The 17653-nt window shown below is 43.4% G+C and overlaps 1 protein-coding gene across 13 annotated transcripts in view; it reads right to left on the bottom strand.

Annotated features, from left to right (window-relative positions):
- SEPTIN8 (septin 8) overlaps positions 1-17653 on the bottom strand; it is a 35166-nt gene that overhangs the window by 4453 nt on the left and 13060 nt on the right. For 7 of the 13 annotated variants that reach the window (XM_072630016.1, XM_072630020.1, XM_072630023.1 and 4 more), the window contains 8 exons: positions 17452-17566; positions 15897-16092; positions 14187-14373; positions 12415-12576; positions 11894-11990; positions 10656-10824; positions 10102-10234; positions 9640-9830 (listed from right to left, as the gene is read on the bottom strand). In XM_072630016.1, coding sequence (XP_072486117.1) covers positions 9640-9830; positions 10102-10234; positions 10656-10824; positions 11894-11990; positions 12415-12576; positions 14187-14373; positions 15897-16092; positions 17452-17566 — 1250 coding nt within the window. Of the gene's footprint in view, positions 1-1568; positions 4292-9639; positions 9831-10101; positions 10235-10655; positions 10825-11893; positions 11991-12414; positions 12577-14186; positions 14374-15896; positions 16093-17451; positions 17567-17653 lie in introns of those variants that run through there. The other 6 variants (XM_072630026.1, XM_072630028.1, XM_072630025.1 and 3 more) reach the window with 5 other exon arrangements.

The following is a 17653-nucleotide window of genomic DNA, read 5'->3' on the forward strand; positions in this document are numbered from 1 at the left end:
AAACTCAGTGCCTAGGGAGTGACTTTTCCAGCCCTTTTGGTGCCCTCAAACAGTATCCCCACAAAAGGAAAGAATGGAAAGTATTAAACGTTTTGCCTTTTGTCCTGACAATCTGTCTTCTATTCTCTTCAAGAGGGCCATTCAATGCAATCATTTCCTGGAACTTTTGATATACCCTCCTAGGATGGTTTGACCACAGAAATCTATACCAGGGGGGCTTTGGGCCTTTTGTTAATGTCCTAGCTGTGTTTGCTTCTTGCTGAGGCATCAAAGCCAACAGGTCTGATGTGTGTAAATAACAGTCATACTTGGGAATACCCAAAACCCAAACAGACCAAGACAAATCCTTAGGCAGAGAAAAGGAACCTCTATTGGAGTCTGCATTGTATAGTATTGGTCACCACCATCAAACAGTATAATTTAGGTTGATTTGCCAGCTTCACAAATTCTCACTGAAACCAAATTAACAGGAAACTAAATTATGTGATCAACCTAAAGGGGCTTCTGTGTTACTAACTAAAAGCCTTAGGATTCATGCTCAGAACCTGAGCCTGCAGGGATCAGGAAACCTAGTGCTCATGGTCTGTCTAAAATTCCTCCACCGCACACCTTTCCACCATGACATGACAGAATATTTATTCTCAACTTCTACTGTCTAATCTCGCAATTAACTCTTCCCTGACATTCAGTACATATACTATAAAACCCAAAGGCAGGAGTGCCAGGAAGAATTATGGAAAATTAATATTCAGGTTGTAAACAAACCTGCCATGAGAATAAAACAAAAGATTTGGAAGTCTTACAACTGTGTTGGAAAAACTTTTTCTGAGAGATCTTATTTGTGGATGGAAAGATGTGACAGCATCTAAGTACCCTACATATAATACACACTTCCCAGATTTTTTTTAATTTAATAGGTATATACACTGATAAGGAAGGGTGGCATGGTCAGATGGAGGAAATAGGTTATCATGGGCCCTTCCCAAAGGGCTTATTATAAGATACCACACAGACTAATGATGTGAAATTCAATAGTTGACTATTTTATGTCCATTTCTACTAGTGTCTGAAGTCTTACTTCCTCTATGAAATTTTCCCTAACTACACCATGGAAGAGATTGGTCTCCCCCTTCTGTATGAATCTATTCTTTTTAACACTTTATAGTGTTTTATGTTGTCCTTTTTTTATATATACATGTATATATTCTTGAAGGGCAGGGTTTATCTTTTATCCTTCAGTCTGGCCCATAGAACTTAGGGCAGGACTCAAGAGATGATCAATAAATACTTGTGGATTGATTGATACTCTTTTCTTCTCCATTCTCCATTTCCTTCCTTCACCAATCAGAGAAACAGCTAAGTGACACAAAGATATGCAGCAGGAATCCCCCATCCCTTTTTGCCCTTGAGTGTCCAGCACTTGCAGCTTTCACACAGCCAGGCAAGCACACTATTGTCTAACTCAACACAAATGCCACTGCTCTTGTTTTTATAGCAAACAAGCATATCTGGTAATGCTGTTAGGTTGGAGAAGTTATTGCAAAAAAAAAAAAAAGACACCGCAAAACTCAAAAAAAAAAAGTGAAATTTAATATAAGAAATGAGTATAAGGTGAACAGAAAGGTACAAAAACAGTCAACAAATGAATGTATGAATGAAGCAGTTTGGAAAAGCATGTTAATGTTACAAATCAGGAAGTCATTTTCCTTACCCAGTAACACTCATAACATTTAATGTAGACTATCTCATTCATATTTACACAACACACATGCATAGAAAGTCTGCAAAATTCAAATCATCCAAAGTCATTTTACATGTAAATTTACTCCACAAAAGACATGATAGGAAAAGCTAAGGTGATTCCAAAAAGTATCCTTATAATGCCAACCAATAGACATATGCAGGTGGAACCCTGGGCATCCATTCCCCACAAAAGACACTTTGGAGTGGGTAGTCATCCTTTATATGTCAAGAAATAAGAGCCATGTAGATTAGTGTCATACCATAACGGTAGATTGTTAAATAAGACATAGATTTTCAACTCACCTCATGCACCAAGGACTACTAGTTTGGTTCAGTTAAAAAAAAACAAAAAACAACTCAATCAAAAACTCAACAACAAAAACCCAAATACAAATAAAACATAAGAAAATTGATACATATATAAGCTTATGCTGACATGTGTGACTTGCTGAGGGGCAGGTGATAGGTAAGGCTAATAAGACCAAGATGTAAGGTTTCATGAAACAAACACAGCATAGATGGAACCTCAAAGTTCACTTTTTTCTGTTAGAAACATCTGGAATCCATGTGCTTGTGGCAGCCAATCAGGATACAGCTATTTATATCTCCAATCCCTTGGATATCCACATTCCAGACCTCAATATTGCTGGCCTCAACAAGGGCAGTCAGTAGTTGCTGACTGGTCTTCTGGCTCTTGTTCAAGTTCCAAGATTCACACCCACACTCTATCTAGTAATAAACACATTGTTCTATTTTCCTACAGAACCTGTGAATGCGCTGAACCACTGGGCCTCCTACTTCTCAACAAATTTGGCTGAGAGAGGCAAGTCATAAATGATCTTTTCTCAGCAAACTCTTGAACTGGATCTAAAACGTTAAAGGAAAGACAAGAAGTCCCACCCTAACATGATTGTCATACGGATTTGCCTTATTTCTCCTGAGGTCTCCATTTTCACAATAATGTGAATTTAATAAATTCATAAAAATGCTAACCTCTTCTCTCAAATAACTTGAGAATTAGTATATCTGCCCTATCCCAGGGTGAGCTCAGCTCCCAATACGTAGATGCTGCTTCTGAGAACAGATGCAACAAAAGCCAGGCACTGTTCACACCACCCCACAAGTGGAAAACTGTCCTGGATAGGAGCAAAGAAGAACCCAAGAATATGTTCTGGAAATTGTTAAAACAGGCCAGATGAGTGTATGGGGTGGGGGAAGGGGAGGGGAAATAAAGAGGGAAGAATAAAGACTTTATTTTTCTTTAGAGACCATCCACTAAAAGTTATGCAATAAACCCACATCTCTGCATTGGCAAAAACAAAACAAAACAAAAACACCATTGCCCAAACAATAAATGAAAGATTCTAAAGGCACCAAGGAGAAAGGACATTTGTTTCCTCTCAGCATAATAACCCACAGCATGTTTGAGTGCCTTGCTCTTTAGGGTTTTAACCCCAATCTTTCCAATATCTGGCAAAGCAAACTGCGCTCTCTCTACTGTTAGCTGAGAAAAGTCAGTGCTGCTGACTATCTTTGTACTGTTTGTATAAATCTGACATTTTCATAATTTTTCTTCTTCATTTCAGTCAAGAAAATGAAATTATGAGTTTTGAAAGATTGTTATATCAAGATATTCTTCTAGCTGACTAGCTTCTTCTCTACAGGTGTACATGGAGCAGACTTTGTATCTCAAGTGACAACAAAGCATTTTAAAAGACGCAGGGCTAATTATTCTTCCACTTGCAGTAAGTACCACTGGTCACATTCTGTTATCATCTGCCATTCCATTTACACCAACAGTAGGAAGGACCCTATTTTTATGTATCACTTTTGTCAGTAAAGAAATTCCAAGCACTGTCATAATATGAAGTTTATTACCCATGTCTCTGTGTATATTTTAATAATACATAGGAAAAGCTTAGAGAATTTTAGTGGTTTGTTTTAATGAGAAGTGTGTTATTTGTAAGAAATAATGGGAAGGGATATTACTTGGCTTTATTTGCATCATGATACAAATTTAGAAGTGTTTAAAAAATTCTTAGGAAAGTTAAACTACGATTAGAAAAATTAAAGCAATTTAAGTGAATCTCACAGCACAGCACATATACCAGACTGTTGGGTTACACCTAGGGCAGGCACCTTGTAAGTAGCCTTCTCAACTTTGAACAGTTAAATACAACGTAGCTGGGGCCGTGGGGCTTCATTAAATCGGCACAAACTGCTCCATCAAGAGATGGTGACACTATAAATGGAAGACCAACCACTGGTTCTGAAAAAAATAAACCTTGTCAGTTTCAGTTCCAACATGAGATCATTTTTTTGTCTTTGCATAGGGTTTGGGGGGCAGCCCAGCCTTTGGGGATCTGACGGACTGCAGCCCCTATGGGTAGTATTCAGCTTTTGCTGTAAACACTGGAGTCTGTACTGGCTCTCAGTTTGTCCTCACACCATGTTATGGGAGAAGGATCACAAGGTGGTAGGTAACTCAAGCAACTTAACACATGAAAGTCTAAAGTCCATTCGACATGTATATCTGTACGTGCTTTAACTGAAAAATAAAAATAAACAAAAAAAAACACACACATTAAAAGATATGCAGACCAAATCAAAAAGAAGCAAAGTACGGCAAGACAAGACAGTAGGAGAAAGCAGTCAGCTTGGCATTTGTGACAACTACTAGATCAGGAACAATTTCAGTCTGTAACATCTCAGGCTGTTGGAAGTAGCTTTGAAAAAATGGATTAATATTTAACAAGCAATTACAATTAAGCAGCACCTTTTAATACATGGTCATTAAAAGGATAGTTTCTGCACTGATGTGGGACTCCCCATGAGGATGAGAGGGATGGCATTTTCCCCAAACCCCTCAGCCATCTTCATACCACCGCTCACCACTGTTCAAACTGACTGAAGCTTTCTAGTATGTACAGTTAATGATTCAAAAAAAAAAAAAGGCCCCAACAAAAATCAACCTGGGCTTCGAAGTTCCAACCCAAATGAAAATGCAAATTAGCTGAGTAAGCACAAGGCATGAAGGAGCAGGAACCAACACAAGCTATTTGTGCCCCCAGAAGCCATTGATAAGAGTGTCTTCTTTTCTCAGCCTTTTCAGAAGGGCTCAGTGACTGTCTGACCAGCTAGCCCACAGGATCCTCATGTGCCACTCACCTCAGAACCGGACATCATATTGCCCAAAACCTTGCCCTAGGCCAGCCTTCCTTCCAGCCCCTAAGCCCAGAGTCTGAACCCCTTCTGCAGGTTCCCTCAGGTGGTTATTTTCCAGGATGAGGTCACATGCTTTTTCTTTGCTATGCATGCATTAGTCCCATCCCCAGTCTCTTTTTTTAGCAAAGCTAATCCAAGAATCTATACCGATTACTCCAAGATATTACCACCCCATCAGTCCTCCTCTTCTTTCTATGCCAGAAGTAAAATAGCTTCCCTTGATTCCTTAGGACGCTTCACTAACTACAGCCTACGGAAGAAAATAGGCTTCTGTGAGCATCTGTTGCTAGACAAACAGAATGCAGACACAAAGGCTACCACAGTGGTGAGCTTCCATGCAGGGATCAGAGTACAAGGCAGAAATGAGGCAACCGTGAAATTCATGTGACAGAAGAAAAATTGGAGGAAAATTGGAGGTTCTCCTTCAGAGCATATGTTTTCAATAAATGTTGCCCTGAACAAGAACAGGGTTTATTTGTCCTGTCAAACCACTGTCGGTAAAACAGTTCTCTGTTCACCTATAAGGGAATAGCTATAGTAAGGGCAAGATCTGGGTAGTTAAATGGGAGAGACAGACAGAGAGAGACAGGGGAAGAGGGAGAAGGAAAGGTGGAGAGAGAGAAAGAGAAAGTCAAAAAGAGAAAGGAAAAGAAAGAAAAAGAAAGAAAGAGAAAGAGAGGGAAAGAGAGAGAGAAAGAGGAGAGAAAGAGGAGGGGGGGAAGAGAGAGAGAGAGAGAGAGAGAGAGAGAGAGAGAGAGAGAGAGAGAGAGAGAGAGAGAGAGAGAGAGAGAGAGAGAGAGAGCGCATGCGCGCATGAGAGAGCATTCCCCAGGGGGCAAAGCTGATCCCTAAGCACAGGTATCTTCTCTAGGGCAACAAGTGCTATGAGAATGAAATCCTCCCTCTGGAGGGAGGTTCCCCCTCAGCCTGTCCTGTCTTGCTGTACCTCTCAGGTTCTATCCTGAAGGCCTGTGACTTTTCTTCTTACATTGAGTAGGGCTGGAGGATATAAGAGCAATACAAATAAATGATAACAGTCGACATTTATGTAGTATGCTCAAGTTTGCAAAGCATTTTGGATGATTTCATCTGAGTCTCCCCACAGACTTGTGATGGAGGTTCTACAGGTATAGGCATTATTATCACCATTTAAATGAAGAAACAAGCTCACAGAGGTAAGTGATTAGTTTATGGTCACACTGCTACTAAGTAGCAGAGGCAAGATTTGAATCCAGGCCTTCTAGAGTCCAAGTACAGCACTATCCACTGCACTATATGCCTTCCACGAAGAGGCGTCTGCCCAGAGTCATATAGCAAGATTATGGTCAATTTGAGATTCGAATTTGCACCTTAAGGGCTCAAACCCTAACCGAGGAAGCTTTGCCATACTATCAACAGAGGAAGGAAGAGACAGAAATGTTTCCTAAACACACAGGACAAGCAACAGTGCTTTGGAATCTGGAAGGAGTAGAAGGCTTTCAGTATGAAAGGGAGGAGAGGAGCTGGGAGGCAAAAGAGAAGACAAGGAAATGCCTTCCCTTATTACTAAATCATCTGGAAAATGGATCAACAGACTCCTTTGAGAGGCACAGAAAAGGGTTTACAGTCAACTCTCAGTTACCTGTAACAACGGAAAGTAGAACCTGAACAGTCCCATATGTCGTCTTTGGGGTAGACAGACTTTCCTAACTGTGTAGGAATCCCAGAACTCACGCTGACTGGTAATAACTCCACCAATGGCACCTTTGTTCTCATTTTTCAAGCTCTTCATTTTCCTTCTCCCCTCACACACACACTCCTCTCCACCCCCAAGGTTTAGCTCTATCCTCAATGTGTGCTCTCCTCTCTTCCTTGACGCCAACCTCCTGACCCATGTCTTAAGCCTATGCAGGTGATGCCTCTAGCTCTTCTAGAACTCTGCTTTTGTATTTCACATTAATGTTCAACATTTCTCCCCAGATATTCAAAGTCAAAACATTCTAAGCTGAGGTCATCATCACCTACCTAGAAGCTGTCCCTCTCCTCACCTTTTCTGTTTCTTTGATGGCATGCTCATCCTTCCAGTCTCATTACCTCAGTCATCTCTGACCCCTCACTGCACATAACCTATCAGCTGCCAACATATTCATTCTACTTCCAATTTTTTTTTAATAGCTAGGCTCTCTTCTAAACTCCTACTACAATCACAATGGACATCAACTCTTCTCCTAGACACTGGAACAGCCTCTTCATTGTTATTTCTGCCTCCCATCTATTCGCCTCCCTGCTACCCACCATCCTCATGGGCTGTTTGGACATCAGTCTTCTATTCAGAAACTTGGAGTGGTTCTCCATTGCATAAACTCAGTCCTGGAATTCAAGGCTCTGTACCGTACCTTTTCCAGTCTTATATCATACTACTCCCCCTTCCTATAATCTATGTAAACTAGACTATGTTCTGTTTCCCTCCTCCTCCTCCAGTACTCTCCAGTTATGCCTTTGTTTATACTGTCTCTCCCATCAAGCTTATAAATACCTGTTTTTTGATTGATATTTGGAAAAGAGTCTCCCCACAGCTGGTTACTGGAATCCTGAGAGGCCATCTCCTCCACAGAGCCTTCCTTGACCCCGGCTGAAAGGGATCTCTACCTTCTCAAATTTCTCATCGTGCTTTGCCTGAACCTCTCCTTTGCCCTCATCTCCACCTCCCTTGTATCACAGTATTTGGAAACAATTTCCCCATTCCCTCCATTAGAGCATATGCTCTTTTAGATCGGGGTCTACGTCACATCTTTGTATCACTATCATAGGTCCCTAAAGATATCAGGTCTTTGATGAAAGTTTAATGTTTTTAAATAATAGTTGATGTTGACATAGTGTGCTTGAAGGTTTACAATGCCCTTTATAAATATTATCTCACTTGATTTTTAACAGTCACTCTATGAGAAAGGTATCCCTCTACTGATAGTGGAGGAAATGAAGTCTCAAAGAAAATTAGCTTGCCCATGTTCTAAGCATCAGAGGCTGAATTCAAATCCAAGTTTTTCCTCACTTCAAATCTGGTCATCTTTTTATCATACCAACTGAACTGAACTTAGAGGGCTGGGACTACAGTGGTCACAAATGATTTTTTAAAAAGGGGCAATCCATATGCAAATAGGAATCTGAGTTAATTAAAAACTTAATGGCTTAATGTACATTGAATAGTCAGAATAAGATCCCATAGGTTAGAAAAGCTGATAGGAGAAGGATCGTTTGGAAGTAGATTAAGAAGTCTAAAATGGTCATCAGTGTCTGGCTTCCCTCACTACCAACATCCTCTGATACCCTCCTGATCCCTTAGAACCCATCTGCTCAGCGCTAACGCTGATTTCTGCCAACCCAGAGTTTTATCTCAACTTCTTCCCCAACACGGCAACTACCAAGTTTACAGTAGCCTAGGATAGGACTCAAAACCTGCCTCTGAGTTTCTCCACCTGCACATCCCCATCTCTGAGGCTCAAAAAGCCAGAAGAAACAGACACCTGTGGTTCCTGAGACCAAGTCTAACACCCCAGCGGCTAAAATTGCAAAGAGCCTTCGTCCATTTCCACCCACTCTGATAGACCTTTCATTCCAAACTGTAAGCAGGGGTGGAGGGTATGGTTGTGCTAAGACTCCAGATGTGGGGGAAGAAATTTAGTTTATTTGAAACACTGAGGAAAATAACTCAGCCATTGAATCTGAACATTCTAGAATTGGAATAAGTCATTTTGCTGCTCCTAGGGATCTTATAACTAGGACCCATTCTTGGTCTTCTATCTCCTGAGGAGTCCTGGCACATACTCCTCCTTGAAGGACTCTATCTATCTATGAGGCCAGGTTTTCTCGCTCCTGATGCTCAAAGTCCCAAAGGCAGGGTCATTGCATCCAGTCCCAGAACCATGACTGCCTTTAGAATGGCTGGGCAAACCTGGCTAGACAAAAAAGTCAAACAGATCCTACTCACACATTTTCCTGCTGACACTCAAATGACCTGATTTATACATCCCCATGCCCAAGTGGTCTCCCATCTCTCTTCTATAGATAATCAGCTGCAATCAGACGTTAGTTAGCAGGATCACAGAACCCTGGGTTTAAGAGCTGGAAGTGACCATACAGACAGCATCGAGGCCAAATCCTTCCTTTTATAGGTGGAGACGCTGAAGCACAGGCAGGTTCAGTGGTTTGCCTGAGGTCCCACAGACACCAAATGTGTGAGGCAGGCAAAGCAGTGTCCTCTCTCCTACGGCATGGTGCTGAGCCACAGGGCCACTGTGCAGCAGCAGAAACTGTGAAATCACCTGGCACCATCTGGAAAACTGCCTGGCTTCAAGTTGTGTCTCCCTCAGGCTGCAGCTATCTCTGTCCTGCCTGTGCCCTCCCCGGGGCAGCTCTTCCACCCACACAGTCCTCTTTATACCCTGGGACAAAACAGTTTAGCCTGGGACATCTGGCAGGACCTGACCTCCGTCCTTAAATAATCAGGCAGGAAAAAAAAAGATAAGCACAGGCAGGTACCCCCTATGATACCACACCATTAAAATGCCTAAATTTTGGTTCTGGACTTGAAATCAAGGCCATTTACAACCATAGGGTAGAACCAAGGTTTGCCAAGGGGATGATCCTGGTCACTGCAATGGACAGGGAGAAACTGGCTAGCCAGTCACTTACTTCTTCTTGTCTTTGTCCCTTCTCAGTGGTTGCTGTGAGGTGGCCTGAAAGGCTTGGGCCTGCATGGCCTCGACAGCTGCCTTCCTCCGATTGAAGGCAAGTTTCTCCTCTTCCAGTTGCTGTCGCTTTTCCTCTACCTTCCGCTTTTCTTCCTGGTGGGTCCTCTTTAAGGTTTCAAATCTCTCATGAAGCTAGAGGGGAAATCTGCTTATTGAAAAAATGTCCTCCTCCAAGGTCCTACCTGGTCTCTGAGATGCCCCCTATTCTCCCAGGTTGATTCTTTTGTGGGTCTTAACACTTGTAGCCAATTTCTAGGCTCCTTTTGGTGGGTTTCCAAGGATGTAAGAATAAGGCAGAAGTCTTTTTGGGCTACCCATAAACTCAAGAGAGCATCTTCCCACACTCTCCCATCCCTCAACCAACTGACATACTCCATTCAGGGACCTCTGACTCATCACTTACCTCCTTCTCCTTCTCCTTCAGCTCCAGCTCTGTCTCCTTCACTTTGTTCACAAACATCTGTCTCATCTCCTCTTCTTTCTTCTGCAGCTCACACAGGAACTCCTTCCGCCTGGTTTCATAGGTCTCCTGGAGGCTAAAGAGGCCCAGGCATTGCCCAGGGAGAGGGGCCAAAGGGGAGGGTTACAGAATGATGGCAGATGAATGGAAGGGAGAGTTCTAACAGTGAAGAGAAGGCTGGGCAAGAGAATGATGGTTACCAGTGGTATGGAGGACTAGGTAGCAAGTAAGGACGCAGGTATAAGGTGATTAGGGTTTAAGGGAGGGAAGGGGTTGCAGAAATTCTTTTCTAAGGGTCCCATAACCTGAGACAAAGCAAAGACAGACCCAGGAAGTCAGTCAAACTTGATAAAACCTACTCTTCTACTGAATGAAGGTGGTCAAACCCTCCCCTCCCCCTGTTAACTGGAGTGATCCAGGCCCATGGTCTCTGAAAAACAGGGGCCTACTAAGAGGGTTTTGTTCTACCATGGGAAAAGGGTCATGCATGGTGTCACCTAATAGGCTTGCTTTCTGCCGCTGTGTCCTGGAAGCCCATCTCTTCAAGTTTGTGGCGCCGGTACAGTTCATAGTGCCTACTGTGTGTCTGTTCTCGGAGATCCTCCATGTTCACACGGATCAGCATTTCTCGAAGTTTCACAAAGTCACAGTGACTCTCATTCTCCACTGAGGGCATGGGACAGACACAGGCACTCAAAGGGGACAAATGGACAGGCACTCAGGGATTACAGAGCAGACAGATGGGGTACCTGCTGGGTGATCATAGGGCAAACAAATGGGGCATGGATGGGGTTAGAGCCCTATGATGGGACATCTAGTGAGGGAGAACCTAAAGTTCACAGACTCACAGAACCTTGGGACTGAAGAGCTCCTCAGAGACTGTATAGTCTACCCCTCCTATTTTACAGACAAGGAATCTGGGGCCAAGGGTGACACAATGCACACAAAATCATGCTATGGAGCCCAGGTAGGATAGGGTTCAAACCCACATCCCCAGACTCAAAGTGCAGCAACCTTATTTTCAACACTACACTGTTTCATTTCCCTTCTACACTCTTGTTCAAGTCCTAAGCAGACACGAATTAAACGTGTCCACTACAACTAGACTCTTTCATGTTATTCCTAACTCCATGAAACCCCTGGATACCCAAGATCTGAAAAAAGGCACAGTTTGGGTTTGAACAAAGAATCCATCTTGCAGTATGATCATCTTATCTGATAAATTTTGTAGTTTTCTCCTCAAATAATTTCTCCTCTCCCTTTCTCTTTCCTAGTCCAAAATGTCTAGTGACTATACTTGAGTCCTAATCTAAACTTGAAGTGGAGATAGGTTTCTTAGATATGCGCACACACGTTTTACACACACACACACACACACACACACACACACACACACACACACACACACACACACACACATAGGCATACTTCAAATATTCAAGGAGCAAAGAGATTCTGAGACTGCTGCTTTTCCAGACACCAAAATAAAGGTCTTTCAAGTATAAATAGTTCTATTTACACACATCATGAAAAACAGCTCATAAATACACAGACAGATAAACTTTTAAAATGCCACTTGAATATACATGCACCTTACTTTACAAAACAGATGTGCTCCTGAAAAGATGTGAGTAAATTGTAAATTCATTTCTTCTAAATTAAACACTCCTCCCCAAACCCACATTCCTGACAGGAAGAGGGAGAAGGGTTCCAGAGGTTTGCCACCTTCACTCACCCTGCACGATACCCCAGGGGTACTGCCGAGCTCGAACCAGTTTGTTCCCAACTTTTACCTCGTCAGCGCTGCCAACCACAGCAAAGGGCAGATGGGCCTGAAATAAATAGAGATCAGGATGAAGTGAATCCAGAGCAGATAGATTCTCTGCCTCCCTCAAAAATCCAGCTTCCAGAGTTATAAGGAAGAGTACAGTTGACATGAGATCTGGGCCTCTCAGCTTTTTATCTCCCAGTTAAACAAGAGGAAAGGATGTGAGTTAGATGTGAGTATCTGGTGGGATCCCTTAAACCCAGACACTCTAGGCCTTAGTGTGTCTCCTCAAAGCTAGAGACATAAAAACCACATCCTGGGAAGGCTCAGACGACCTCTACCCCTGAGGTTCCTACCGACTACGTATGAATCCTATGTGTCCTGCGACCATGGCTTTGGCCTGACCTGAAGGACCAAAAGTTTAGCAGTTACAAGGTATCCCACCCTGCCACTGCAGCAGTCCCCAAATCCTGGCAGTACCCACTCACATTCATGACAGCATTGATCTCTGCCACTGCTTCATCATCCGTAGGGAACTGGTAGATCTGGACCCCATTTTTGTCCAGCTCACTCATGATCTTGTTCTTGAACTTGTGCAGTTCACTCTTTGAAATGGTATCAGCTTTGGCAATGATAGGGATAATGTTCACCTGAAAGGGAGAGGTGAATAACAGGTGATTTGGGGGTTTGGAGAAGAGTGCTGGGAGGGGCAGCAAAAAGAGCCACTCTCTACAGTTCCTCTGAACATTCCAGGATCAGTTCTAACACCATAGTGGGTACAGATGTTGAATAGTTTGGCTCCAGAAGCACGAGGATGTAATGACAAAAACATATCTGCTCCCCACAAATGCAACAACTGACAAAAATCGTTCTTCTGAGAAATTATTCCCCCTGAACTAAATGAGGCCCAAAGGCAGGAAAAATTGCGTGCAGGCAGGATTCCTCTAGCTACAAGGGTAAGACAGCCTCGCAGAATTCCCATGTGCTAAAGGGAATCCTTCCCCAATTGCCCAGGCGTCTCTACCTTCATAAAAACCCAGCAGATATCTCACAGAGGAAGCAGCATGGGCAGCAGAGCAGAGTGGAAAGAGGTGGATCTGGGGCCAGAGGTCCCAAGTGTGAAGCTTTGCTCTGCTACTTGTTATCTGTGTGAGCCTGAAGTCATTTTACTGCTCTGGGACTCAGATTTCTCTTTCTTAGGATGAGAAGACTGATCTAGATCAGTCATAAATAACCCATAGTTTAAGAAGTACTAAAGGGATTGTAAAAGTTTAAGAAGCTTGGTCTAGCTCACTCCTGAGGATCCGCTGAGCTCTAACTTGGTGGTCTGCAATCCTACTTCTCACATAAGTAAAGGGTGGAAGAACCTTCCTGGACCCAGTGCCAAGGGCAAAATAAGGAGGCTCCACTCCTCGTCTTTCACCCCGAGGACTGACATGCACCCTGTTTGGAACAACCCTTTCCAAATATTTTTTATGTGTGTGTGTATGTATACATGTATATTCAAGGACTGTCAAGGTCCTTTTTATACACACACACACACACACACACACACACACACATGGATCCTTATTTATGTTCTTTCTCTACCTACTAATATAATTTTTTTTTCAATGGGGTTGGGGACAAACTAAGGGATATTCATGGATGGATAAAAGAAAAGAGAGAGAGAGCTGACAAAAAGGCAGTAAGCAAGGGAGGGACTGTGATGGATTTGGGGGGATGGGGGAAAAATGAGGAGCTTTCTGAGAGAGGTTATTTCAGACCCACAAAGAATAAAAGGATAGAGCCAGGGAGGGAAAGAGAAAAGCGAAGAAGGTGGTAGATCAACTAAGCATGGAGTACAGAAGCAGAGAATAGATGGATTGAGAAGCAGCATCAGCTGAGAATACTTATTAGAAATAGAACTGACTTGGGGAAGGGTCAGTGGAGAAAGACACAAAAGGGTCATTCAGAAGCAGAAACTGGAAAGAGGGAAGATGATGAATAGTGGAGAGCACTGTGTGAGTAACTGTGTGAGGGCCTCAAAATCAGGGCCGAGGAAGACATCGAGAAAGTCCTCTCGCTAAGCCTCACTCAGAGGAAATCCGCTCAACGACAGTGGCAGGTCCTTCAGCTCTGGAGAACACACACTGTAATCAGACTCCTGGCACCAGACCCACTGAGCAGGAGTAACTGCATCTTCAGCTGACTGAAGCTCTGGTTCCCTGCCTGGGTTGGGGGCCCTAAAGAGCGGGGATGGGGAAAGGGTGCTGCCCACCTTGCTGTCCAGTTTCTTCATGGTCACCAGGTCCAGGGACTTGAGGGAATGTCCGGTGGGGGTGATGAAATAGAGACAGACATGAATCCTCGTGTCATGATAGTCAAAGAGAGAGCGCTGGATCTTTAGCTCCTCCTGCAAGTAGTTTTCAAACTGCGTATCGATGTAGTCAACTATAGGCCTGTAACTACAGACAAACTCCATCAGGCCTAGGGATGGACAGACAGACAGGCCAGGCCACACCCTGGGGAAAGGCCCGAGGACCACAGCCACCTATCACTCACTTAGTAAAGCCCGAGGGGTACCTTCTTCCAGCAACAGGCGGACCCAAAGATGTTTTGACCTAGCTCTATAATGGAAGTCAAAGAGTTCGGGGACAATATTTTCTCTGCCACCTCAAAACGTAACCTCATCAAGCCTATGAGCACAGAGTTCAGCATGACTTACAGAGAAAGGAAGGGAACCACTGGACTTTGCCATCAGACAGGTCCAGACTTGAGTTGTGCCACAGGGAGTGAAAGGGCCTGGTTAGGCTAGGGTTGCTCTTCAGGCTAGGTCCAATTCAGGTTCACAACCGATGAGAAAAACGGTTCTCCCAAGTAACAGAGGTCAGTCACTTAGATACAGCTAGAGTCTCTTCAGGGAATGTTGAAGGCTGATTCAGATCAGATACCACTTCTTGGATTACAGGATTTTAGGATTATAGATTTGGAGCTAGAAGGACTAGCTAGCCACCTCATTTTACATGTCAGGAAACTGAGGGCAGAGAAGTTACACAATGTGCCAGTGTTGCACAGGTGGAAAGGATATAGCTTGGCTTTTGGTCCTGTGCCTCTAAATTCAGTACTTTTTCCACCTTATCAGGACGATGCCTCTCAGACTCAGTTTCTCGACATGCAAAATGAAAAGCTTGGATTATATGAGCCTGAAGACCCATTTCTAACTTTAAAATTATATGAATTTCTAAATCTAAGTTCCCCCTCAGCCCCTCAAATGAAGCAAATTTCTGTTCAGGACAAATGTCATGGGACTCACAACCCAGGGTATATGCCTCATGAAAAAAGTGGTTTTCTTTAGATGGATTTCACAGGTCAAATCCCAATGGACAGTCTACCTTGGATGAAATATAATGGATAATTTCCCATGGAAAAGTCCTTTAGGATGTTAAGATAGGCCATACTGAGCCAGCCCTAGTGATGCTGGATCCTTGGTATCTGATGGAAAGGACAGATATAGGTAATTCATTGTGAGTACAATATGGTCAAACAGGCTTTTCCAAATTGTCATCATCCTACTTTGTGTGGAAAACAATCCACATTCTTTGAGCTGGAGAAACTCATATCAACTCCCAGAAAGACAGAATCACATGGAAACTATTCCCTTCAATGATACAACATTTTCAAGAAGGAGACAAAAGTTGAATTTCTATGGTTCCATCATATACTATCTTGACGTACTGAATTTTTCTAAAACTTTCTATCCACCTAGGGATGAGCTGTTCTAGACAGAAATCCATGGGAACATAGTCAGGGGCCCTGTGTGCATCTAGAGCAGAGAATTCCTGTAATTCATCTAAATAATCAAGGGAATGATAGCAGAGGAGGGGCCCTGACAGTTGAGTGGCCAAAGCTTGACCATGGTAGACACTGTTTATTAAAATAATAGTTGATGAGAAGGCGATGGAGCAAAATCAAACATCACACCACTTGCCTCTCATCCTTATTGATCTGGTCTCCAAAACCAACTGCATCCACAATGGTCAATTTGAGGTGCACATTGCTTTCCTGGAGGTCATATGTACGTGGTCGGAGGCGTACACAGGTCTCATAGTGTCCAGACTCTTCTGTCTCAAAGATTGTGTTGAAGAGTGTGTTCATTAGTGTTGACTTTCCAATGCCTGTCTCCCCTGGGGAAGCACAGAATGCTGTCAGTGGAGAGGAGGGATTTTTGCTCTCTTCCTAACTTCTAAAGCAGATTTTGGAGTTTGGGAAGGTATCACCCAGCCTCTTGTCATCTGGTAGCTTTTTGTGTAGGGGTTCAGGGAGCTCTGGCTAAAGTATGAGGAGTGTGGAAAGCAGGCTGGTCAGGTCAGATCAGGACAGAAGCTGATCTGTGGCAGAAGCCACATGCTCAGCTAAACTAAGAATCAGCCTCCTCACTCATTGCTCCCACATGGAGTAACTTCCCCTTCCAGCTTCAGTGAACTTAGGAATAAACATTTTTAAAAAGTAAAAAGCTTAGAAGATTCAAGATATGTGACATGCGTAATGTAATGCCCAATATGTGACACACTTCCATGATGCCTATGCCCACGTATTTATCTGTATCAGTTCATTGAGCATCTCCTCCAAAGGCCATAAAGCAGGGAAGGAAACAAGATAATCACTGTCTAGAGACAAGGAAGGAGGCGCCTCAACTGGGCTAAGTCCCTAAGCCCACCCTGGTATCTAGCAGCCTTCTTCCCCACAACTCAGGGGTTTGTGCATTTATTCTTAAAGATGAAGGCAAGCCATGTTAGAGGCTTATCTCCTCTAGTTCTGCTGAACTGCACCACAGCCATGTTCTTCTCACCAAAAGAGGACAATGCCCAGTAGGGGAAGCTGAACCCTTCCCTAGGGTCTCTGGATAATGCCCCTCACACGTCCAGTCATCACAGTGTTACAGTACAACCACAAGCGTATCCATGTCCTCATGTATAGAAAGAACTACTCAAAGACTGATAGGATTATGTTATGGGGTACAGAAGACATTTGACCCATCCCACCATTTTCATGCCTCTAGTTTCTCTAGGTCTCCTGGAGTCTCTGAAGATGAATGCTCTACCATAGTAAAAACCCAGGAGTCCTACCCCAGTAGTTCCTCCATATGTCGAATCTAAATGTTTCTCTTTGACACCTAAGCCCATCCATTCTTGGTCTGTCTTCTATAGTCCCCTGTATAATAACCTTCAAATACTAAGAGTTACCAAACCATCTCTCCTAACCTCCCCTAGACTTCTCTAGGCCAAGGATCACAACTCCTCTCCAGACTCCCTCTGATATCAGACTACCCTGATATCCAGGTTTATTATTTTGGTCATTTTTTTACTGTACCCAAACACTGGTCTTCATGTGAACCTGAATTCTGAACCCAGCACTACTCTCCAAATTCTTTTCCTTTTGTGACAGTCAGACTAGACAGGCCTGCATCTTCAGTATCCCTGGAGCCATGCCCTCTAACTGTGGTTCCAAAACTATTCTTTTGCCAGGTTTTCTCAGAGACTTACCCACACAGAGGATGTTGAAGCTGAAGCCCTGAGATATGGACTTACTGACCAGCTGGTCTGGGAGACTGTCAAAGCCTACATGGCCACCCAGAGTGAGGAGGCGCATTTCTTCTTTCTGCCAAAAGAGAGAGAGGTCAGGGCTGGGAACCACCAGGTAGGAAGATAGGAATAGAAAGAGTGACAGGTGAACAAAGACATGAAA

The sequence above is a fragment of the Notamacropus eugenii genome, chromosome 1 (genome assembly GCF_028372415.1).
Source record: "Notamacropus eugenii isolate mMacEug1 chromosome 1, mMacEug1.pri_v2, whole genome shotgun sequence".
In the NCBI taxonomy this organism is placed as follows: Eukaryota; Metazoa; Chordata; class Mammalia; order Diprotodontia; family Macropodidae; genus Notamacropus; species Notamacropus eugenii.